General features: G+C 36.6%; 1 protein-coding gene across 2 annotated transcripts in view; it reads right to left on the bottom strand.

Annotated features, from left to right (window-relative positions):
- Positions 1–25,690, bottom strand: part of LYST (lysosomal trafficking regulator) — a 164,252-nt gene that overhangs the window by 70,005 nt on the left and 68,557 nt on the right. For both annotated transcript variants that reach the window (XM_069571595.1, XM_069571594.1), the window contains 12 exons: positions 22,688–22,848; positions 21,677–21,867; positions 19,272–19,517; positions 17,312–17,485; positions 16,244–16,393; positions 12,517–12,654; positions 10,862–11,060; positions 8,518–8,649; positions 5,768–6,395; positions 4,886–5,063; positions 3,027–3,196; positions 1,444–1,674 (listed from right to left, as the gene is read on the bottom strand). In XM_069571595.1, coding sequence (XP_069427696.1) covers positions 1,444–1,674; positions 3,027–3,196; positions 4,886–5,063; positions 5,768–6,395; positions 8,518–8,649; positions 10,862–11,060; positions 12,517–12,654; positions 16,244–16,393; positions 17,312–17,485; positions 19,272–19,517; positions 21,677–21,867; positions 22,688–22,848 — 2,598 coding nt within the window. The remainder of the gene's footprint in view (positions 1–1,443; positions 1,675–3,026; positions 3,197–4,885; positions 5,064–5,767; positions 6,396–8,517; positions 8,650–10,861; positions 11,061–12,516; positions 12,655–16,243; positions 16,394–17,311; positions 17,486–19,271; positions 19,518–21,676; positions 21,868–22,687; positions 22,849–25,690) is intronic.

Below are 25,690 nucleotides of genomic sequence, written 5' to 3' on the forward strand. Positions count from 1 at the left end.
CTTCTGTCCCTCAATTTTTAACCTTGATCATCCACCTCAGTGTGTGATATTAAGCTTCCCACTCCACCTTTTCAAAATCAAGCAAGAGTTAGAAATGATAACTTTTGAGGCCAATCAATAGAGTAGCATGTAGGGACATTCTGTAAGCACAATTTATTTAAAACAACAGCAGTAACAAAGAGCTGTTAGAAGGAGCCTGCTGGTACTCTTTCCAAGTTCTACCAATTTCATGTACTGTACTGTAATCAAGACTAGATGTTTTGAGGAAATACGTTGTATTTCTGATCTGCCCAAGACACAGATCCTAAATAAGACAGGTGCCCAGTGAAAATTGAACTAAGCTGACTATGAATCCTCTCTTGTACCAAGAGGGTCTCCCTGGCCTAGTGAGTCTCCTGGGCCTAGAGAATCACCGAGGATAAGCTCTGCCTTCTCTGTGAAAGTATATTAATATTTAATGCTTTAACATGCAGTAAGATGGTTCTTCTGAAGATTTGTAACATTAATATTATGCTAATAAAAATGTTATTCTGTATATCCTAAATGAGGACACCAAAGGCACAAAACCCAAATAAAAATACAACCTCCTAACATATTTTTCTAAATTATTAATCAATCTGGTGGGCAACCATTTGCCAATGTACTTCTGACTGAGGGGACATATGTATACTTCTGGCTGATTCAGTTGATATATGACAGAAACCAACACAACATTGTAAAGCAATTATTTTCCAATTAAAAATAAATAAATTAAAAAAAAAAGAAATTGGTAGTTAACATACCATACTGGAAGAAAACAGTAGTAGGAAAAGTGGGAGAGTATGTTGACTGTAAGGCAGAGACTTTTGAAGTGAGAAGATTCAGCCTCAAGTTCTCTATTTACTAGCTATATGATCCGCAACAAGTTATTATATCTCTCAAATTCTCAAATTTCCTATTCCAGAGGGGGATAATACTTTCTATAAGACCACAGTGGAAGTAAATATATCTGAGGACAGGTAAATTTGTTCAGGGGCTTCCCAGGTGGCTCACGTGGTAAGAATCTGACTACAATGCAGGAGTTACAGGTTCGATCCCTGGGTCAGGAAGATTCCTCAGAGAAGGAAATGGCAACCCACTCCAGTATTCTTGCCTGGGAAATCCCATGGACAGACAGGTCACAGAGTCAGACATGACTGAAGTGACTGGGCACACACACAAATTTGTTCCTTGTTTTCAGGTTCTAAATACCTAAATGTAGGTCATATAAATATCTTTTTTAAACAAAAGAAACAAACTTTATTGAAAATATACCCTCTCAAATCTAATCTAATCAGATCTGAAGGAAAGAAATTCTTTGAAAATATTATGGAATATCAGATGCTTTAAAGTAACCTGCTAGTAAAGTTTTTTCCTTTCCAAAGTTGTTAATCAGAGGTAGTTTTAAAAATGATTTAAACTTACATCTTTTCTAATCCATTCAGGGTTGCTACTGTGTTACATAACACGTAGAGTAGACCATTATCCAACAACAGATCTGCTACCTTAGAACAAGAATTTAATATTTGGAGAAGAAGTAAGAGAGCATTATGCAAGAGCACATTGTCGTATAAGGAGGTCTCTATTAGTCCCAGTATAGGAATGACAGACCACTTCTGGAAAAGTCCCATGTTTTTCACATCTTCCAGATCAAATCTATAATAAATAATACACAAGAGCATGTTAGAAGCAACTAACCATGAAATAAGGAAAAAATGATTGCAAAATTGGCCATTTTGTTGATCTGATTTTGAGTTCCTGTATACTATTTGCCTCTGTGATGGAGGTTATGATTTTTCCAGTGGTCATGTATGGATGTGAGAGTTGGACTATAAAGAAAGCTGAGCACCGAAGAATTGATGCTTTTGAACTGTGGTGCTGGAGAAGACTCTTGAGAGTCCCTTGGACTGCAAGGAGATCCAACCAGTTCATTCTAACGGAGATCGGTCCTGGGTGTTCATTGGTAGGACTGATGTTGAAGCTGAAACTCCAATACTTTGGCCACCTGATGTGAAGAGCTGACTCATTTCAAAAGAGCCTGATGTTGGGAAAGATTGAGGGCAGGAGGAGAAGGGGACGACAGAGGATGGGATGGTTAGACTGCATCACTGACACAACGGACATGGGTTTGGGTGAACTCCAGGAGTTGGTGATGGACAGGGAGGCCTGGCGTGCTGCGGTTCATGGGGTCGCAAAGAGTCAGACACGACTGAGCGACTGAACTAAACTGAACTGATGGAGGGAAGTTATTGACGTGTTTTACACCTCATTTTCCTTATCTGTCAAATGTGTGTGATGATATCTGCTCTACTTTCTTCTCAAGGCTCTTGGGAGAATCAAATGAGATGATGCAGAATTGCTTTGAAAAAGCCAAAAGCTTATGCAAATGAAAAGCAATATTGTTAATGCTACAATTAGTAGGTCAGTTCCTTGATGTTTGAACTGGCCTACTTGCAAACAAGTACAGACACTTAATAAAAACACATTTCTCTCTATTTTATCAGATACAGAAATAACAGCTTAACATTTCTGCCAAACTTTTGGCTTGGGAGAAAAATGTTCTTTAAGTTTTGCACTTATTCATTAATCCATGAGCATTACACCAGGGTCAAAGCTCAAGAGTCGGTATGCTGGTTTACTCTTCTCTCAGATAACCAGTATCCCTGAGGGGAGTTAGGAGCTTGTCAATGGATCCCTCATGTAATCTGCTGCTGAGACTATGGGGGCCACCTTCTTCTCAGGTTAGCACTGTATGCCAAAACTTAAATATCACTTTCTTTTATTTGATGCAGCATTTCTTTCTTTTCAGTGCCTAGCTAGTGAATGAAATGCAAAGGAAGAAGTTATAAAAAGAATACCACATGGAAAATAAAAAATTGGTTCACCTGGAAAATGACATCTAGCAGATTTTTTCTAAAAGTGATGGAATAATTTTAAGAGTCAGTTTAATAAATTTTACATTTAAGGCAAAAGATCCCCAATTCTGGTGAAGGGAAGAACCCACTTACTCTTCATCAAAGCCAATACGTCGGCCAAAGAACATTTCAATGAAGCATTCTAATAATTCCTGAGTTCCCCGATGAAGATACAACTGGTTGGCTAGTAAAGAAAACCCACGATTCTTCAGAAATTTATCTTTTTGTTCCTTGGATGCTCTATTAAAATATGCATCTAATAGCTAAGAAAAAAAATTAAGACAATTAAGATAATATATTAAAATTTTATATAACACTACAAATCACACAGTGTACTATACCTGTAGTTGTAAGTTGTTTAACTTCACGTGTATAGAACATACAAAGTTCAAAAAAAAGGGCCACCTCTTCAGCAAAACAAACAAACCTAAAGCTTTCTCTCTGACTACTACAGAATGCTAATGATGCTCTCTGTCTTGGAGGTCTTGGGTAGCCTTAGTTGAATATAAGTAGAACATTTGTGCCTAATTCTGAAAAAAGAAAGATTAGTCAACACTGTACAATGCTTTCTCTCAAAGAACAAAAATATATATCCTAAACCTCTATTTTTCTAGACCTTCAACATTTTATTTATTCTAAGCATAGGCCTAAGGTTTTACTCTTTCCCAGCATCTTAAATGTAACATATGTATAATCAAAGTAATTATCTTTCCTTCCAAACTCACTTCTTTCACGGTTCTGGTCTTGGAGCACAGAAGCACCATCCTGCTAGACTCTAAGGCTGACCTCACTTTGGGCTTCTCTCACCCTGACCTCCCACGTGTGATTAGCAGAGTCTCTCTCCTCTATTCCAGGGAACGTCTCTCGTCTGTCAGTCCTCTGGCTTCCCGCCTCCCCAGATCAGGGACTCATCATCTCTCCCCTGGATCACAATGTGAGCCTGCAAACACAGTGCTCCCACCTCTTTCCCCTGCGATCACTCCCTCACAGTGGTGATAAGACACACATCTCTTTACTGCCCTACTTAAAAATCTAAGTTTACAGCATAATACAAAATACATCTTTTGCATGAATCCTGCCCTTGTTCACCCATCAGAATTATTTGTTTTTCCTGTGCTCCCATTCTTCTTTATTAAGACTACCACTGAAGCATCCATCACAGAAGTTCTTACATTTTACTTAGTTGTGTATATGTCTCTCTCCCACACTGGTCTATAAACTCTTGAATGCAGGGGCTTATTCCCTTTTATATCCCACAGAGCAACTAGCCCAGTGTTTTACACATGAGATGGAAGCTATGTAAATACTGGGTTGAACTGAGACTGCTTACACAATGTCCCACATCAAATTAAAACAGTGGGATTCTTTGAAGACCATTTTAAAGGGTTGTTTCCCAATGGGAACCATTCATATCAAACCTTTATTCACTCAATAATGTACTTAGGACCTTTTACATATCAAACACAAGATGCCTACCCTCATGGAGCTTATATTTCAGAGTGGGAGAGTAATAAAAAGTATATAAACAAATTAAAAAGGTAATTATAAGATATAACTAGGATGCTATTATAAAACAAATGAGGAGTAGGGCTAGACAGAAGATGATTAGGGAAAGTCTCTCTGAGAAGGTGACATCTGAGCTTAAACCTGAAGTTAAGTGTCTAACATTTGATGATAATATACTCAGGAGAGACCTTCAATGATCTATGTGTTCCTTGTTTAAGTAGTAGATTTAAAAAACACACTGATACAAAGCCATATATGGAGGAAGGCTTAACATTGGATGATAATACATATAAAAATTGGGATAAGCAGTAATAAATTATATCAGCTCATGATGCTTAAGAATCAAATAAGATTTCAGGTCTATTTGAATACATGTATTCAAACTTTAAAGTACACATATATTTACTCTTCCAAATTAAAGCAACATATTTAGTATTTGCCCTTACTTTAATAACTTCTTGTTGTACAGCAGGTGATGGGTGGTTGACGAGGACTAAAAGTGTATCTGCTTGAATGAGCCTGTCCATCACATCTTCCAGCATAACATCAGGCAGGATGAGAAGAACTCCACTTAAGAGTTCATACAACCCACAGCATATAGGTACCAAGCAGTCTTCGGTTACACTAAAACAGAGACCCACAAAGGGTCATAAACACAATATCAGGGGAAAAACAGTGGTGCATCATGACTACCTCAAGAACAGTGATGAGTAGTAATAATTTTCACATGTGAAACATAAGTTCATAAGGTTTAAAACTGTTTCCTGATTTAACTGTGATTAACAGATTTGCCATCACTTTTTAATCACCAGTAGTTTTTAGATATATAGTCTACTAAACACTAGTCTGCTCTACGTCTGTGATTTCCAAGTGCCACTTGTGCTGTTTAAACTATTTAAACATTCAGTTGCTCGACTGCACTGGCCACACTTTGCGTGAGCATGTGTCTTCTGCAGTGGACAGCACCGGTGACCACTCCCATCACTGTGGAAAGTCTCACTGATGGTGCTGATTTGGGCAACAATAACAAACCGTATAGTCTTCCTAAACTGAAGAGTTTTTCTCTAATAATCATATGGAATTAAATTAACCATAAGATAATCTTTTCTTCAAGAACTATTTATGGTTTAGCCTTTAGTTAAATATGGAATGATCACCTAGTATTAAAGTAAGGAGAAAGGCATCTTTGCTTGTTGTTAACATACACGTTGTACTATGTTACAGAATAAAGAGATCACAGAATAAAGAGATTTCTACAAGTACAGAAATTCTTCAAAGAACAGTTTAAAAAAAGGGAGGAAGTGGTTGTCATACAAAAACACATGTACCTGTGAGCACCTGTAGTTCGGCTGTGGTGTGGCTCATAACCGAGAGAAAGAGCAAAGTTTTCCCAGTCGTCGGTGTTCCTGTCAACAAGACTTGGCCACCGGCCGACAGCCGCAGAGCTGTTCTGAGAGGGGAAAGCTAGCCCCAGGCTGGCAATGGTGCTGTGGCTGCGCTGGAACGAGGCCAATCCCTTTAGGTAAAGAGGTCGGCGTGGGCAGGACTCGTCCCCAGGACTGTCGTCGTCTGACCTGGGCTCTGCTCCGAAGTCTTTCTGATCTATGTTGACCGCCGGAAGTTCCAAGGCTCCTTTTGGGGCATCACTGACAGAGGCTTGGGCCGAAAGGGCAGCTTCTGTTTCACAGACCGTTTTTGCAGACTCACAGCTGCTGATGAAGGCATCTTGTTTGGTTTTCTCCAGTGTCTCGGAACTCCTCAGAGGGCTCCATTTCTCTGGCTGGGAAGCAACGCCATCATCTACAAAACTCTGTAACTTGTCAATACTACAACCCAAACTTCCAGTCAGTTTCCGTGGCTTTATGTGAGGTGAAAAAGTAGGAAATGCTGGGAGGCTTCTAGAACGCAGCATACTGGCAGTTACCTGCTTTGGAACAGCACTGGACGAACTGTTTCCTGGTAAGAGTAGACAGGGAAACAGCACTGAAAAGTCAGCTCAGTGGGATCACTTCTCTTCTGTGCCGTCAGTCTCACCCACAGTAATAACCCATTTATCCAGTGATGTTAGTGAACACACACAGGATAATGACTGCAGTGACTAATGCTTAAAATTTGTGTTAAAACTATTTTTGTTTCAACTAATTTTAATTAAAAATTTCCCCAAATACCTATCTCTTGTTTCCTTAATAAAATACAATATTGACTGAGTGATTCAAAGTTATTGGGGTGAATGGTCCTAATGAAGTGAAATTAAGTGAATTAAGTGAAAATCCATTTACCTCAGGCTAACAGTCACTAGGATGCAGTTTGTTTTAGATTTTCTTTTTTGATGTGGACCTTTCTTAAAAAATCTTTTTTGAGTTTGATTACAAAATGTTTCTGTCTTATGTTTTTCTCTTTTGTTGGCCACAAAGCATGCATGATCTTAGCTCCTTGACCAGGGATTGAACTTGCATCCCCTGCATTGAAAGGTGAAGTCCCCAGGGAAGTCCTGAGGATGCAGTTTAACACAGTGGAAAGAATGTTGGTTTTTTGATGAGACAGTTCCGTTAGTTAGGTGGCCCTAGGTAAACAATTTAATTATATGAGTGTTCATTTCTTCAAAGGTAAAATTAGCACATAATAAATATGTGCTGAATAAATAGCAGTGATAGCCGTACTTGGTGGTGTTATTACCAGGCTAAATGTCCCTAGACTGTTCTCTCACTCCTCATTTCTGCAGTCACTTTTTGCTGCTATTATTAAGAAATAATATTATTTCTCTTCTTGCCACAGCTCTCCATTTTTCTGCTCCTCATATTCTACACAGAAGGAGATGAGAAAAGCCACTCTCATCCTTAGTGTATGGGATATAAATGAATGCTCCTGAAGGTGTGGTCTGTGGGCCAGGAGCACGGGTATCAGCACCGCTGTGTGACTGCTGGAAATGTACATTCTCACGCTCCACCCCAGACCCACTGAGTCAGAATGTAGAAGGCAGGGGCCAGGGACCTGTGTTTTAACAAGCTTTCCAGGTGATTTTTTCAGCATCTAAAACTTGAAAAGTGCTGATATACAGTAAATAAGGACTGAATGAACTGCTTAGAGCTCAGGCTCTGTGGCAATAGAATAGCTCCACAGTTCAGAAGTTCTTCCTAGTTATTTCTGGATTTTGGCTGGAGGAATAAGGCTGCCAAAAGGGTCTGTTCAAATGACCTGGAAAAAATGGGGGCATGATTGTACTAGAAAAAGTTTCAGAATGATGCTCAACGATTTTAAAAATGACACATCCTGTAAAATTCCAAATAAAACTAATTAAAACACAGCCTTAAAATATTATAATACAAGGCCATAATATGTGCTAGGGAATAACCGAAACTCTTTGGGAGAGAAAGAAAATTGGAGCTTAATATCCAGATACCTTCACCTACTATCCATGTCTCTATCTTACTGGCGTATTTAATAATTTGTATCAGAGCTGGAGGTGGGACCTAGTCTTTCATTGGCTAATGAAATCTATGCTGAAAAAGGAAAACAGGCAGAGAAAACTTGGGGATGATGAAAAAGAAACCAGAAAGATAGGAAGTTGTCATAGAGAGTGGGAGACTGGAATTTCAGAGGTGGGACGTGTTCTTTGATGATGTTCAAGATGGACACAAGCAGACTGGAAGGTAAAGTAGAGGGAAGGTCCCCAGGGTCAAGGGTCTCAGTGAGGCTGCGGTACGGATGGCCACTCACATGGTCAGTGAAATTGTCCAGAATGAGTTCAGACAGAAAGGAGACAGTAAGCCAAACAAAGTTTTTGAAGAAAATTAGAAAATAAGTCAGAAGCTTAATGAAACACTGATAAAGGGGGACAAAGAATTCCAGAATAAAATAGCATGAGCCTCGTCTATCTCCTAAGCTCTCCCGAGAATTACTTGCTATACTGACTGTGAGTTACTAGTATTAGAAAGTAGTAAATGGAATCCTTAAATATATTCTGTCAAGTTTAGCTTTCCATTTATTTGGTTTATCAGGTTGTACAAACATGCATCTATATTCAGAACTAAAGAGGAAAGGGCTACACTTTCAGTATCACTTTTGTTTGTTTGTTTACCTTCAGGTGGCGAAGCAGTAAAATCTGATGGGCTTATTATCATAAACCCAGGGCTAGTAACAGACTTTCCTCCACTGCTAGAATGCCTCAAGTACATGATTGACTGCACTTTTTCCTGAAAGATCTTGCCATCTAGAATCAAAATAAATTTTGAGAAAATTTTCAAAACGGATAAAACAAAAATACAATGTTAAAAGCAAGTCATTAAATACAAACATCTACAAAAAATATTCAAAGTTAAAAAAACGGTGTACTTTATACTAACGCACATTTTGATATGTGAGGATACTCTACAATTTCTTTAGATTCTTTTGTTAACTAACATTAGCTACATTAACTTCTATTTTCTTTGAATTCCAACTGTACTTATTTCTATAGTTTAACAGCTAACTGTTCACTTTTTATATGCTAACATGATCTTTCCAAGGATCACGTTCATCTCTTCATTACTTGAGGGAAGGTCTATGTCTTCTGTTTTTACACAGCCCCAGTATGACTCCAAAAATTAATACATCCAGCTTAATCTTCCTTTCTGAGCTTCATACTTCTAAATTCAACTGCTTGATTTCTTAAATGCAACACAAATGCACTCACATTTGGATTTGTGAGTCATCCTTCTGCCCCAAATTCACTCCTGCGTTGTTCTCTGGTTCCCATGGTAGAAGCACCCGTTTCCCATGCAGGGCCTGGGAGCCACCCTTGACCACGACCTTTCCTTTACCCATGTCAAGTCAGTCTCCAGGTTCCACTGACTTTGTTTCTTGAACTCTTCTCATCCCTAGCACAGTGCTATAATGCAGGTTTTTATCATCCCTCACCTGGATTATCATCACAGACTTCTAAATGATATCTGGGATGGACATCTGGCCACACTCAAATCCTCATAGCTACCAGCATTCTCTCCATTAAATGGTAAGCTCTGCTTAAAACCTTCCAGGGGCTCTCTGTTGCCTCCTTACCACTCTAGATAAAGTCCAAGTTTCTCATCTAGAGCAATCTCCATGAGCTGTCTCCATGCCCCTCTACCAGCTTTCTTCCTTACATTAATGTCAGCAACACCAAGCCATTTGCTTTGCCTGGAAGGCCCTTCCCTTCAACTCCTAGTTAACTCAACTCAGAGCAGTATCTCCTCCCTCAGGAAACAGCCCCTTGCAATGCATTGCTATGCTTTGCACATGTTCTACTTACCCGTTTATGCCTCTCTTCCCTTTACTAGACTGTAAGACCACACACATTTAACTCATCTTTGCAACTACCCTGTGCTACCAGAATCTTGACATTACTTTATTCACTAGATGTTTGCTGAACCTAATACAAAGTCATGCTGTATAATTTCATTCTGCTTTTTACTGCAGCTGTATCATTTTATTCACTATTACATGGCTTAAAATGGCTGTTTACAATCAGTTTCCCTCTCTAAATTTACTATTTAGCTTTCTCACATGTATACTCTGGCTTGCTTTCTTACCACATTTTCCGAGTTCTTTAAAAAAATCTGATTCCATTTTAAAAAAAAATACTGAGATTACTCTTTCTTGCTCCATCCTTTAAATAGTATTACCAATAATTCTATCCTTAGCTTCCTTTTTCCTTCTTCCTCCCAACACTGTTCTTCAGTGGTCTCATCTGTTCCCTGAGCTTCTGTGCACACTGTTCCTCTACGCTGAATTTTATTGTAATAACTTATATCATACTGGTTGGCTCAAAACAAACACAACAAAACAAAATCCTTCAATTACTCCTGAGAAGAACACAGGTTCAAGTTCTCTGATCTTATATTCAAGGACTCATTTAATATGATTTTGTGTGTGGTTGAATAAATGATGATCCCCAACTACATTTATAATATTATTTCTCTACTACTTTACAAATCTCCTATGTTAGGTAAAATTCACTATTCTTTATTTTCTCTATTTTTCCCTGCTTTAAGTCACTCTCTTCACCTGATAGTAATTCTCTAATCTATTAATACCTATCAAAATTCTTCAATGCCTATGGCAGATTATTAATCTATTAAATCTCTCTCCACATCTGAAGATGAAACCCTAACTCTCCTGAAATCAAATCAATTCTTCTTTTGTATCTATTAGGTACTTACCAGATATTATTTATTATAATTATTTCAGCACATACATTTACCCTCACCTCTTGGTTTTTAAGTTCTCTGAAGGCAGAGACTATGTCTGGTTCACTGTATGGCCCTCTGTCCTGTCCCAATTCCAGTGTGTAACTGAGCAGTTTCTAGCACAGAGTTCATTCAATGAATATGAAGCAAACATGATCAAATGGGAAGAAAAAAACAAAAGTGGAAATAGCCAAGATCTAAAAAAACGATTATACCTACCTATGTGCAAAGAAAAATAGAAGTTTGTGGGGTTGTGACAAACATAAGTATTAGTAGGAGGATGAACTGCTAAAAGGAAATTGAAGATAATCGTCAATAATTCCAAATCTGGAGGAGATCCAAGGACTTCTGCTGTAATTTTCACAAATGATTTACAAACCTCTCGGGGCATGGATATAAGCTGCCCCTCTTTGTGTTCCTGAAAAAAAACAACAAAACCTCTCCTTAATTTAAAAAGAACTATCAACTGAACTAATATTTCTCATTTAAGCAAGATAATTTTGTTTAAGATAGAATTGGGTTGGTTTCCTGCTCTAGACTAGATATTTACCATAAAACTGAGTTGCTATTTCTCTATTCAAGCAATCTTGCTATTAAAATTTATTAAAACCAATGGCCCCATGTAAATGTTAGTTACTACTAGCACTATTATCACTACTGCTTCTGCTACTACTAATTTGGTTCAAAAGAGAAAATTTCTGATAGACAAAACTGGTTACATGAATAGAGTGTGTTCCAGTCTACAAAGTTATTACTCGCAGCAGCTCAGAGAGGGTTTATCCTTCATTTCTACAATATGAAGGCCTGAAGTGATTGTATGACTAACTTAAACCACATAGAAAACATCTCAGTAGTGCAGCATAACTCAAACTCAGACCTTTGATCTCCTTCTACTACACCATCTACTGCCTGGAATAATCAGACCTGGCAGAATGCTACATAATTACCAAAAATAAAGATAGATTTAAATAAATTACTTATATATTCCAACTATACCTCCCCAGTGCATAGCAGCTGGCTTCTAGATCAAGGCTAGATTTTTCCTCTCTGTCCAAATACACAGTATATCTCTACATCCACTCTTCTTCATATATTCTTTTGAATTGCTGAATCAGAAAACTTAAAATCTAGATATTAACTTTAACATAGGTTAGTTTGACTACCTCAGATATATGGAGAGAACAGGAGTCTACAAAAGTCAGTCAAGATCTCACAATGGCCAAGTCAAGACAAGAACACAGATCTCCGAACTTGCAATTCAGTGTTATTTCTGCCACAACCATCTTTTTTTTTTTCTTCCTAAATCGTACCCCTGTGACTTCCCAGGGCTCCTGGTTACCACTTCAATTACTCATTCTTGAGTTCAGCCCAGTCTAAGCTTCTTCAACTTTGCCCTCTCCACTGACTCCTTACAAATAGTCACTGGTATCCTACCTCATTAAAAAAAGAAACAAAAAACCCTTAAATTGACCTATTGTGAAGCTTTTGTTAACAGTCTGTTTCTCTTTCCTTTTGCTGTTGGACTTCCTAATAATCATGTATCCTCACTACCTCCAATGATCCACCACACATGCTTAAAGTTCCCAGAAATCTGGGTCTTGCCTTCTTCACTCTGATGAAATATTGTAAGCTATTAAGAATTTCCAAGCTGACGGCATTCTCTCTGTCCACATTTTCTGGGAACTTTCTACCTTATTTGGCTCTAGAGACCACCCCTGTCTGGGCAGGTTCTCCTCTCTCTGCCCATTTTCTTTACCTCTTTCACAGAAAAAATCTCATTGGAAGTTCCACAGAATTTCAGTCCATGGTATTGAGTTATTAAACAAAAATCACTGCAGAAAATACCTCCAGAAGTAAAGTTACATATGGAGTACCTGCAAAACCTGGCAGGTCAGTAGAAAGTGATGAACCACTTGAGCTTTCAATAACTGCTTAATGTTAAACATCTGCTGCTGGTGGTCTGCTCTGATGAGGACTTCTAGGGCTGCCAGCAGAGCTTCCCAAACACCGTGCTGAGAAAACAAACATATGCACAGGGTTATTGGAAAACATGGCTCGTGCTTCTTAGAAGACATGCAATACATCAGTTTAACATTGTGTAAACACTCATAATTTGTCAAAGATTAAATCTGCCTGAAAAAGCAAATCTAATAATTTATTCCCAGATTATTATTCTTTTTGACAATAGGTCATTTCTAAAAATTTATGTTCAATGCAATGCTGCATTAGGGGCTTTAGGACACTAACCTTTCTGTGGCATTAAATGATGCACAGTATTTTCAAAAGATGAATTATCTTGGGGAACTTATTTACTATTTACTACAGAGAAACACATTATCCATATAAATTGTTTGCAAATAATTTTCAAAGAGCATTATTAAAAACATATAGACTTCAATGCTAATTTGTGTACTCAGCATTTAATCAAATACTTTTAGAAAAAAATGTACTAAACTGAAAATATTTACTGACAGTGCAGAAATTCTGAATTTTGGATTAATTTACTTTTAAGTCCAAATTATAGAATCCTCCACACAATTACTAATCATGCAGTTTAAAACAATAATTAGCATCCTCTTAAGGTACTTTAAAATGCTTCTCCCATAGTATTCACAATAATAGTGAAAAAGAAATCTTACATAGATAACCACTACTGAAAAATAATCTTCACCTCATTTTATTACTTCAAATAATCTTTCAATAAAGCTATCAACAAAAAGCAAAATTAACGGGTTTGGGTTGTAGGTTTGCTGTTTTTCCTGCCATTACATGATGGAAATGAATAATGAAAAGGCCAAGGAATTGATAGACTTAATCATACTATTCTAACCAAGGCCTCTCTCTTAATAGGACAGGATCAAGATGCCCTGAAAGATAAAGGCATGTGAAAATTTGAAGACAAAGCAGCTCAAATATGAAAACCTGATTCAGGCCTGAAAAATAATACTAAAATAGAACAGTGCCTAACAAACCAATAACTAGACAACCAACAAACAGAAACCAGAACAACTCAGCTAAAAAAGCAATTAGAAAAGAAAATTTAAAAAAAAAAGAAAGAAAAATTTATCTCAAATCCATAGAAGTATCCATGCATATCAGTTTTGAATTTGACCAAAAAATGCTTTGCTTATTAGTCAAACTTTTTTAATGCTCAAATTAGCATCCTCTTTTGAAATACTAAAATAGCTGTCAATTTTTAGTTAAGATTCAATCTTATAATCTACAATTGAGCTATTTCTTTATTACATATTTATATTCATACCGTGTTTGATCCAATTTGTTTGCATTTACTATCACTATGTGCATTAGCTTTCTCTCCTTGAAACATCATGTGTATTTTTATACATACGTAAATTTGTTGTTATTGTTTAGTTGCTAAGTGGTGTCCAACTCTTTGTGACCCCGTGGACTGTAGCCCATCAGGCCCCTCTGTCCAGAGGATTTCACAGGCAAGAATACTGGAGTGGGTTGTCATTTCCTTCTCCAGGGGATCTTGCTGATGCAGGGGTTGGACCTGTGTCTCCTACACTGGCAGGCAGATTTTTTACTGCTGAGCCAACAAAGAAGTTCACAAATGCATATATATTATACGTGAATGTACATGGAGATGTGCATTCTGAAATTCCCAAAGAGAATTTATTCAGAATGAGAAGTCACAATGAAATAGAAAGTTTTAAAAACTGACAAATACCATAAAATCTAGAAAAAGCTAGCTGCTTGACACAGCTCCATAATACTTTCCCCTGTGTTTTGTAGGAGCATATTCTTGGACTGCTTCTTCATATAACAATAATTTGGTAATATAATTTTATACAGGGAGAACAGAATAATCTCTCTCTCCTCTAGCATGTTTGGTCAAAATTTATTTTTGTTAACGATAGATTAGAAGAGCTTTCTTTAGCTTCATAACTCATTATTGATAGTAAGTCTGGGGTGACTGTTGCCAAATTTGGAAGTAACCAAATATTTTACAATTGTAAAGGTATACACATTGAATTGGTCTTCAGTTACATTTGATGATAATGGTGTTACACTCTAAATAACTCTAGACAATCTACAGTCTACACTAGAACTGAGGAGGCTCTACGAACCAAACCATGAAGACTATACTTTAGCTAGGGCAGAAGGAAAAAGCCCCACATTCGCTTTCCTTGCTGGGTCCTTGTGAAGACCACACAATTCATCATCCAGTTATTAAGACTTCCTAGATCTAAGATCAAAGCATGCTCCTTAGCTTGTGCCTACCATGAAGCCAAGACTTCATAGCCTTGCTCTGCAAACGGATACAGCTCTGACTTCTGGACAACATGGCTCCCCTACTCAGAAGTGTGTCCGTTTCCCTCTCCTTGACTCAACTCCACACACTCTTAGTAGGATTCCCTTTCAGAGTTTATGGTAAATGCAAGTCTCCGATTGATTCAGGTGTTTTCCAGCCTGAATACTGCCCTAACTACTACCTGCAGCCAAAGTTTTGATCCTGATTCTCTAGGTCAGCAGTATCTATGGCCGTCTAAAACCTTGCACAGAAATTAATCTCTAGATTTCCACTGATAATACTACACTGAAGCAGTAAGTTTGTTTTGTTTTTGAGAAGACTGATTAGATGAATATTTAAAAGTACATGTTTCTCTGTGCAGCGAAGAAAACAGTCAACAAAGTGAAAAGGCAATATACAAAATGGGAGAAAACACTTACAAACCATATATGAGATAAGGGATTAGTATGTAAAATATATAAATGACTCTTACAACTCATTAACAGAAAATCAAATAACTCAATTAAAAAATAGTCAAATGACCTGAATGGACATCTCTCCAAAGAACATATACAAAGGGTCAATAAGTATATGAAAAGATGCTCTTCATCAACCAATCATCAGGGAAATGCAAATCAAAACTACAGGTTATTATTATTACCTCATATCCTACAGAATAGACACTATCAAAAAATAACAATTGTTGGTAAGCAGGTAAAGAACTTGGATCCTTTGCACATTGCTGGTAGGACTGTAAAATGGTGCCTCTCAGTATGGTACAGAAATTCTATTTTTAAAAAATTAGAATTACTATATGACTCAGCAATCCTACTTTTGCATCTGTATCTAAAATAACTGAAAACAGGATCTCAGAGAGATCTCTGCACGTTCACGTTCACGGCAGCATAATTCACAATAGCCAAAATGTGGAAGCAACCTAAGTGTCCATGACAGATGAACAAATAAAGGAAATGTGGAAAACACATCCAATGGAATAGTGTAAGAAAGAAAACAGTCTTGTCATATGTTATAACACAGATAACCCTTGAGGACATAATGCTAAGTCAAATAAGCCAATCATAAAAAGGCAAACACTGAATGATTCCACTTGGATTAAATATCTAATACAATCAAACCAAAGAAACAGAATGTAGAATGGTGGCTGCCAGGGACTTGGGGGAAGGGAAACGGGGAGCTGCTGTCTACTGAGTAGAGTAGTCAAACCAAATGAAAAAGTTCTAGAGATCTGCCATATGAAAAAGTGTATATGGTTGGTACTGTACATGTAAAAATTGCTAAGAGGGTAAATTCATAACAAATGCTTTTTAACCACATAAAGTACATGCCTCTGCTTTATTCCATATCTTCCAGTCTAGCAATAGTTCCTCTAACAGTTTAACATCCTGGATTATAGCATTAGACTCTACATCCAACTTAAATTCTCCATTCTCATTGATATGAATAATATCTTCACCACAGCAACCTTCAAGAAGGGTCTATGGAAAAACAGCATTAATATAAGATGCATCAATAATCAATCCAAAAATTCAACAGAAATACTAAGCTTTCTTAGCACTTAGCACTCATAACATTAAATTCAAAAGAAAACTACTGAATAACTCAGCATTTCACAAGGTATCTTTACCTTGTTTTGTAAAACAATACAAGTGATAAGAAAACCCCCAAATTTCAAATATTTATAAATGACTATTTAGTTTCAAATATGGAGTAAAATAAACTACATCCTATTTTTAAAATTCAATGAATCTGTTGAGTTTTAAACTTTTTCTAAGAAGTATTCATGCCACAAGTGTATGGACCTTGCTCATTTTAAGAGCTGGAGTCTGGGGGCATGGGAACAGGCATTGGTCTTTTGCCTTAATACTAGAACCCTCGGAAAGAAATACTTTCACAACATTACCAAGTGCCTTTAATTAGAAAGATACTTAAATATGTGATTACAGTTGGATCAAAATAAAAAGCTAATACAGCTTTAAGACACTAACTCTATAGCAGCATTGCCTCCGGAGAACTGCACAGCACTAGGTGTCTGGAGAACTGGGTTTGCCCCCACACCTGTGGGTGCTGAAGCAAGCAGCAGTCTGTGTATGAGTCACTATCACCAGTGTACAGAATGAGGGGCCAGCCCAGGAGGTATCACTGGCTTATCAAGATCTAAAAACCTTAATTGTTTTTTATATATTCTTCTAAAATGTTTTAGAGGAAATGAAAATGTAATTATTTAAATGACAAAAAACCCAGAAGAGGCTTCATTTGATTAAATACATACTATCAAGTTTCCTTAATTTTCTTCAGGAATAACTGAAACCCGAAACTCTATTACTAAGAGACTTAATGAAGAGGTAAGTATCACTGTATACGAAACCCTGAGAATAAGTTTTATGAGAACGTACCTTCAAAATGTGAAAGCCAACGATGCATTTTTGTTTGATCAACACCTGATGAATCATGGAAAGTCCATTAGAGTTTTCTAACTCATGTATTCTCTGTTGGTTGTATTTAATTAATGAGAGTATAACTCTCAATGCTAACGCTTGAGTTTCTTCACAGCTACTGAGTTCCACAACCTAAAAACAAAGTAGATAAATTTTTTCTAATTTGTCGAGATTAAAAACTTAACATGTGGGGTTATCTTCCATTATGTAATACCAATCTAATCAGTCTCATTTGAAAGTTTATTTTTTATTGCTGACACTGTTTATAATTACTTAAGAATTTTAAACAAATAAAACCGATAAGTTCCATGCTCTTATGTCTCAAATATGCTATAAATTAACTAAAATAACATTGATAACCTTAGAAGTCAGTAGCATTTTATTGGTGATCTGAAGTGTCAGCAAAATGCTTCATATTTTTGATGCTTAGTCAACAAACAGGCTCTATGTTCTATGCTGTGGAAGATAAAATGATAGACAGACTGCTTAGACTGTAAACAGGCAAACTACCTACCTCCTGTGGGGCCTGCTGATAGGTCAAAACATAAGACAGAATAAAAACTAACGATTGTGACTTGTACTTCAATTCCCCCAATGCTTTCTGACAACTACTATATGTAAGAAACAAACATCCTATTATGATCTGAAAAGCCAAAGAACAGTGAGACAATATGAATGCATGAGAGCATAAAAACTACTTCTGAGTCCATCCTGCTCAGGACAGGAAGCCTATGTGAAGAAGATCACTGGGAGAGAGAGCAAAACCACAGGAAGCAGGGCTAAACAGGTGTCCAAGGGTGGGACGCAGTCAGAAGAGAGATGAAGACTGGATTCACAGTACATTTAGGAGGCTGCAGGTTGCCTATCTGGCTAGATGGAGCAGATTAAGCTCAAAAGGTAGGCTATACCTGTAAGGGTTTTAAGGAAACTGAATTTTACTTTTGTAGGGGAGGAAGGATACAATAACAACTAACATTGATATGTCTCTTATTACAAAAGTAATCAAAGGTGCCCCCACTAAAGAAAAAAAAAAAGGGAGACATATGACAGTGATGCAGAAGTTACACTTAAGCATAAAATTTGGAAGTGAAAAAGATCAGGGTTGCTTTAATTAAACAAGGATTTGGACCACAAGGAAGTAGAAATGATTCGTACTGAAGCGAGACCATTTGTACCCTCTATTTGGATTTTAGCAGTCCTTGAAACAGTCAGGTACACCACTGTCTACTCCACCTCAGGAAAAAGATTGTTCCAGCCCATAGATGGCTAAACACAACAGATAAATAAACGTAATTCTCTAAAACAGTATCCATGGCATGAGTCAAACTTTTTGACTTTCTCCTTCTCTTTCAAAAAATTTCAATTCCAAATAAGTTATTTTTGTACTTACTTGTTGACCTTTATTTTTCCCCAAGCATCTGGAAGTTTCAAGGGAAAACAAATTTCACAAATCTTCACATTTCGTCTCTACTTTTACTATAGCATTTTTTTTCTCATTGGCAATATTAAATCTTATACACTTAATACTTAATGGTTCTAGTTACATTTCTGGATAACAGAAAACTCTGACATCTTCATAAATTATTTACTTATTTACTTGACTGCACCACATGGCATGCAGGATTCTTAGTTCCCTGACCAGGGACCGAACCCATGCCCTTCGGGCATTGGGAGTGGAGTCTCAACCACAAGAAGACCAAGGAAGTCCCAAATCTTCATAAATTAAAAAGAAATTTTAACAAAAAAATTATTGTGGCAGAAACTTTGATGACATTCTAAACAATGTGTGCTTTTCTAATCTTGAAAGTTTAATATAGTTGATACATAGCTTTACTGTTAATCAAAAGGGAATCCTAAAAATTATTAATAATAAAGAAGTAGTTTATCTTTAAATAAAATTACAATCAGTGATTCTTACCCTAGCAAAGAGAAAGACAAATATACCAGTTCCACCAATCTCATGCAGAATGCCTTGAAGGGTTTTACATTCACTGGGCTGGAGATTCTTTAGATGATGAGGTTCTAATAAGATATTGTGAACTTCTTTTGAGCTGAAGGGTCTTTGAGAGAGTTGGGTTTTCATTTGACCTTTAAGTCTAATAACTGGCTCATAGATGGTGTACTGAGCAGGACAGTAAGTTGTATATACAACTGAAAGACTTTCCTGAAACACAAATAATTTCCTTCAATAACTAGACAGTTTAAAAAGTACATTATCAACTAGCAAATGGATTATTTCAAAGTGAAAAGACAAGCAAAAAATCTTTTCCTTTGTTTTAAAAAAGACAGTCACTGCACAAAACAAAGATGGACATGAAAAGCAAGACAGCTCTCCACAAAGAAAAAGATCCATTTCATTTAGGAGTGGTCAATACATGTAAACCATATGAAGGCTTAGAAAAATTCCAGCTTTGATCTTTTGAGAATAAACATGAAATTATACCTATCACTATAACAAATCCCTACCATACTCATGTTCTATGAACTGTTCTATGCATTTATAAATAGTAACCAATCCTTACAACCCTATGAGATGGGACTCTGGGTCAATGTATTCAAATGTATTTTGGTATTGAATTTGCTCATGGGCTGCCTACTCATTTAAATATGACTCTATAAACTAGAGCATTCTTTCCACTAGAATAAAACCCCAAACTATCAGCATACCTAACAAACTGAGTATTTCTCCCAAGCAAAGGGTAGTTTTGATTAGGTTCTAGCTCTCTGTCAAATATTCTATCAATTACTTTAAAAATTATGGTAAACTTTAAAAACAAAATGTACTCTGAGATGCTCTCAATGAAGGCTGCTACAGGATCACGCTTATGGAAAATCATGTAGCAGCCGGAGGCTTTGGGCTTCGATCATGTTCAACCCACTGTGATTCAAGCATAGTTTCATTAGACATCATCTAGCACATCTGCATACCAACCAAACTGATGACGCAGTCTATTGTCTACGATTATGCTGGGTAAAACAAAATCATAAATCTACAGTAGTTTTCATTAAAAACCTGATAAAATGCCTGATTATCTGAAACAAGTCCCATCTGATACCAACACCTTGCTAGGAGGGCACCATGTCTGTCTGACCTCTTACTCATAACCCCAAAATACCAAGCTAAAAAAGTCAGGCTCAAAAAAATATGCTTTCAAAAAAGATTTTTCACATAAAACCTGTATAATTTTTACTTGTGATAATTTCTGTTGAATTATAACCTCATTTTTTTTCAGGCAAAATAAAAGGTTAAGAATACGTATTTTTTTTTTGTGAAAAAAGGATTAGCCAAAAACCAGAGAGCTAAAATTATCTGAACAAACATCCATTGTATGATGAGCTCCTTGGTCTTCCTAAAGCAGAGATACTCAGTGTGTGGGCCCCAACCAACAGCAGCAACATCACCTCAGAAGTTGTTAAAAATGCAAATTCTTGGGCCACACTTCAGATCTACTGAAGCAATCTATGTTTTGGCAAGTCCTCTGGGTGATTCTGGTTGGATACTACCCATGCACTGTAGAACATTTACAATCTCTGGCCCCCATTCAATAACAGTGGACAGCCAAAATGCCCCTAAGCTCCATTTCTGAATACTCCTTACGGAGAAAAAGATTGTGGGTCTAATACCAGATCTTTAGTTAAATTCTATATCTATTTTACCACAAATACTTAATACCACTCAAGACTTACATGTTTTAGACTATGAAGGATCAATTTCCTAGTTGCTATAATGAAAAGTATCCATCACAAGCTCCTAAACTGTGTATTAGTATAACAATATATCAGAATAATGTATAAAATGCAATCAAGAGTCTCATATAAGCAGAATTAGCAATAATTTGAAAGCAAAATTCCTAGTTGCTATTGATATTAAAGAATAAAGTAATAACCTCCAATTAAAATAAACATTAAAAAAAGAAAGAAAAAGAATATTCTAAAATCTTAATATGTATAATTAAAAAATAAAAATTAGCACTTATTTATAAGTATGGAAAGGAAATATAATAAGCAATTTTTAAGGCTAATATGTATTATATTTTTATTATAGCATAAAAGTTTTTCTTGAGTGATAAACAACAGGTATAACCGAAACTAATACTTAGTATAGAAATATAGTTCCAAGGAAAAGCAGATGAAAATTTGAAACCTGAAAACAAATTTTGAGGAAGTCAAAGTATTTTAATTAAAAAGAAAAACATTTGTAAGTAAAGAAAATGTTGAGAAACAGAAAAGAAAAACTCTAAAAATCAAATCACAGCTAATTCACCTTCAATAAACATACATAACAGTTACTAAAAAGTTAAAACCTATAAAATGAAAACTTACAATTAAAAGACCAATGTCCACATCTTTGTTGGTCATAAAAAGTTCTCTGATTTGTTCACATTGCAAAATTTCTTTATTAATGTACTTGGAGTAGTCATTCACAGGCTTGCCATATTTACATGGCATTATGGACGTATAGTTGGGTCCACAAGCATATAGATAAAATGCCTCTTGCGAGCCAATCTTAGCCCCTGAATAGCAAAAAAAAAAAAAAAGTTCCTTATTTAAAATACTCCAGAATTTTTCATAAAAACAAGAAATCAGAGGAGTTTTTTTGCTAGATTCTTTAGTTGTTCACTATATCTTTCAAAATTAAAGCCTCAATTTTCAAATTGGTGTAATGAGCAAGAAATCTATAGCAACTCTGGATGTAAAATGAATTAATATACATATACATGTATATATATAATGTTATCTGTAAAACTCTTGGTAAAATAAAGTAATAATATTTATATTTGCTCTTTAAGCTAAAAATAGGGGATTTTTTGTTTTTTTCCTGTTTTTTTTTTTTTTTTTTGCAAATGGAAATTTTATCTCAGTGAATTCCTTTTAAAAACAACATATGGATTGGTATCATTAGTCCTTCATCCATCCATCTATCTATTCAATAAACACTGTCTAAATGCTATTATGTGCCAGGTTGAGTAATACATTTTTAAAAATCATGTATTTCTTCTTCACCTAAAATTTGGTATTTTTCTATAATATACTAAAATTATAAGTAAGAGAGACAGCCAGTCTAACTGCACCTGCTATAATGCATTTTCCAGGATTATAAAGTGATTTAATATAAGCTTCTCTTTGGCAGGCGGGTGGGGGAGGATATGTGCCTTTGCATTAAATATATGTATCAATTGTAAGAACCACTTATCTTGAAATCTAGGAAATACAGTACTTATTAAGTACAAGTGAAGGAACAGGGATAAATACTTTATCCAGGACAATTAACTTAGTTTAATACTTGTTAACTGAAGGAAAAATCTGAAAATGCTCTGAAGGGGAAAAATATACCATTGAAGAGGAGTAAATTTCCCAGGTCCCATTTTCCAGCCAACTGCAAACATTCTTCTTGGGATGATAAACAATGGCCGATCATGCAAAATGTTTTATTGCTGTCAGATGACAAACTTATTTTTCTTGGAAGCATAAAATCCAAACTAACATCAGGCTTCCTACATTAAAAACAAAGTTAAATCAATTACTTCAGGGATTTTTAAAGTGTTAATGTTTAATAATGTGAAATTCTTGAACAAGTTTTTTGGTTCAGTATTGGATAATTGGTAATGGGCGAGAGAGAAGGACTGATCCTCTTGTCTCTTGGTCCAAGGTGCTGGTGGTCCACAATCCCCCAAAGGAGAGGAAGGGACAGAGATGCCTGGTGATTCACACCAGGCCATGCGAAGTATGACCAGACATTTGTGGCAAGTTTCCTTTGCCACTTGACTTCTGCATATTCACCTTCCTGGTTTAAAATACAAATCTACCACCTCCCCCTGATTTTACCAGAAAGTCTCCCATCTCAGTACACAATTTCTAAAACCTCATGCCCTCTTCAAAAACTAATCAGGAAGAGTATCACTTCTTCAGGTTTTGCTCTGACAAGGCACTGAAATGCCAATCTTTTTTGCATTTTCTGTGTTTTCAGCACTAAATATTGCAGAGCTTTTGATTAATCTCTTGCTTTTCTTCATGGATAAAAGTTATAGGAATCCTCACAAAAGGCAAAGTAGGAAAAGGTAAACTAATGCTTTCTCCTAGAGACACACACGATGGGAGAACTTCATCTTCTTGTTTAAATTGCAGAGTGCCGAGCTCTTCCCTCATTCTAGACTGTTTTAAACTCTCTTAAGATAATGAAGGTAGCCTGTAAAGACAAAGTTTGTGAATAAGACAAAGCACTTAGAATAAGCTAATAATCAGAAATTCTATTTTGGTGTATATTTATTTAAAAAATTTCCCTTAAGGCTTTCTATTACATACTTAATAGCTATTTAGCTATTTAAATAGGAATATTATTAACAAAGGAAAGATATTAGCTAACCTTTTTATTGAAGTTCAATTGACATACAACATTATAGTGAGATAACTTCTATTACTGTGCAGGCATCTCTTTCTTGAACCAACTAAATGGCTGTAACTGAAACAGTACTGCCACCTAGTGGCACTATGACTTAATTCAGTTCTTAAGGGTAAAGAAAACCTGTGAAATCAATGCAAGCTGAGTTCAACAGACACTAAAATAATTCATACTATCTACTATGTGCCATATATTCCTACCAGATTTGTGTTCTGTTCATTAAATAAAGATTAGTAGAAAACATTAACAATTTTTTTCAGTGTCGTTACATCTTGAAATGTATTACTTGTAGAAATAATTGTATTAGTTCCAAGAGTGATATAGTGCCAAATATAAATCAAAGGAATAGTATATTTCTTATATTCCTTGGTCACTTGCTCAATGCTCTATTAGTAGATAAAATCATTAACTTATATCAAATGGTAAATTCAAAGTAATGTTCAAACAAGTGGGTGAGTAAAAATTGAGTGCTATGATTGTAACTTTAGAACTGGCCACAGAGAACATCTAGACTCTCATTCTGAACATGTGCAATGATTAGTTTATGATTCCTGTATCTGTCAGCCTGCCTGATTCACCAAAAGGCTGTAGGGTTAGTAAAGCATGTATGTGGATGGTCAGTTGTATCCAACTTTTTGTGACCCCATGGACTGTAGCCTGCCGGGCTCCTCTGTCCATGGGATTCTCCAAGCAAGAATACTGGAGTGGGTTGCCATTTCCTCCTCCAGGGGATCTTCCTCCTGCATCCCCTGCATTGGCAGGCAGATTCTTTACCACCGAGTCACCTGGGAAGCTCGTTAAAGAGAGCAGAGGGTTTTAAAGCAGGGCTCTACCCAGGCTCAGAGTCCAGGTTGAGTTTCAGCCACCCTCCTCACTGCAAGCAGCATTTTGGGTTTCTGCTGCCTCACATGGAAGGGTAGAGGCATCTCTTACTTTGTTGTGCTGCTAGAAGGACTAAATGAGGTCATCTGTGCAAAGTGCTTCCTACACTGCCTGGTAGGTGCTGAGAGTTCCAGAAATGAGGAGAGTGTCCAGCAGACTCTCACAGTCCTATTCCCAATCCCAACCAATTTAACTCAAGGTTCTGGAAACACATACTGATATGCCACAGCTCCCTTCAGGCTTAGGCAGTTGTGAAGACAGAACTTCTCAGAGAATATTTTCTTTGGATTATAGAAATTGGGATTCAATGACATATTTTCATGTACTTTTAAAAATGAATAAACTGTTTCCTTTGGCAGACACTGTGGACTGGCTACCTCAAAGCTGTTCACAAGCCTCTTCTCCCAGCCTTCCTGAGGCTGCAAGGCTGTAAGCAGCCGACTCCTGCAGCCTCCACAGCAGAGCTGACAGGCACACAGGCTTCCCTTCTTTCTCACAGGCCCTCTCCTCTGCCTGGCTCACTCTTCCTCCCTCTTGTTCATGCAGTACTCCATCTCCTTCCTTTAGATCTCAGCTTAAATAATCTGTTTCTAGATAGGTCTTCCCTGATGCCCTTCTCTTAAGCAGGAAACCAGGCATTTTCTGTCTTGGGACCCATTTGTTATCTTCACAGTACCTGTCATTATTTATACACACTCATTTAATTGTGTACCTTGCTGTCTGCTTCTTCACTGAACTATGAGCCCCCAAAAGGGAGGGAACATGTCTGTCTTGTTTACCAAGCTCCCAGGCTTAATATTGCATGTGCTCAGCACATAGCAATTCCTCAATAAATATTTGATGAATAAATGAATGAAAAAAATCAATTAATTTGTGCTAAGGGTATATGTTATTTCTATGATCTAATCTACTCTGAGAGACTTTAGAGAGAACTGGACGATGAAGTATATAAAGCACCTTGCAAAAGGTCTAGCTGCCTCATCCCGGATTCAAAGCTGCTGTCACGCAGCATTACCATGCCCATTCACTTTTCTTTCTCATCATTCAACTTAGAT

Source organism: Ovis canadensis, chromosome 25 (assembly GCF_042477335.2).
Source record: "Ovis canadensis isolate MfBH-ARS-UI-01 breed Bighorn chromosome 25, ARS-UI_OviCan_v2, whole genome shotgun sequence".
In the NCBI taxonomy this organism is placed as follows: Eukaryota; Metazoa; Chordata; class Mammalia; order Artiodactyla; family Bovidae; genus Ovis; species Ovis canadensis.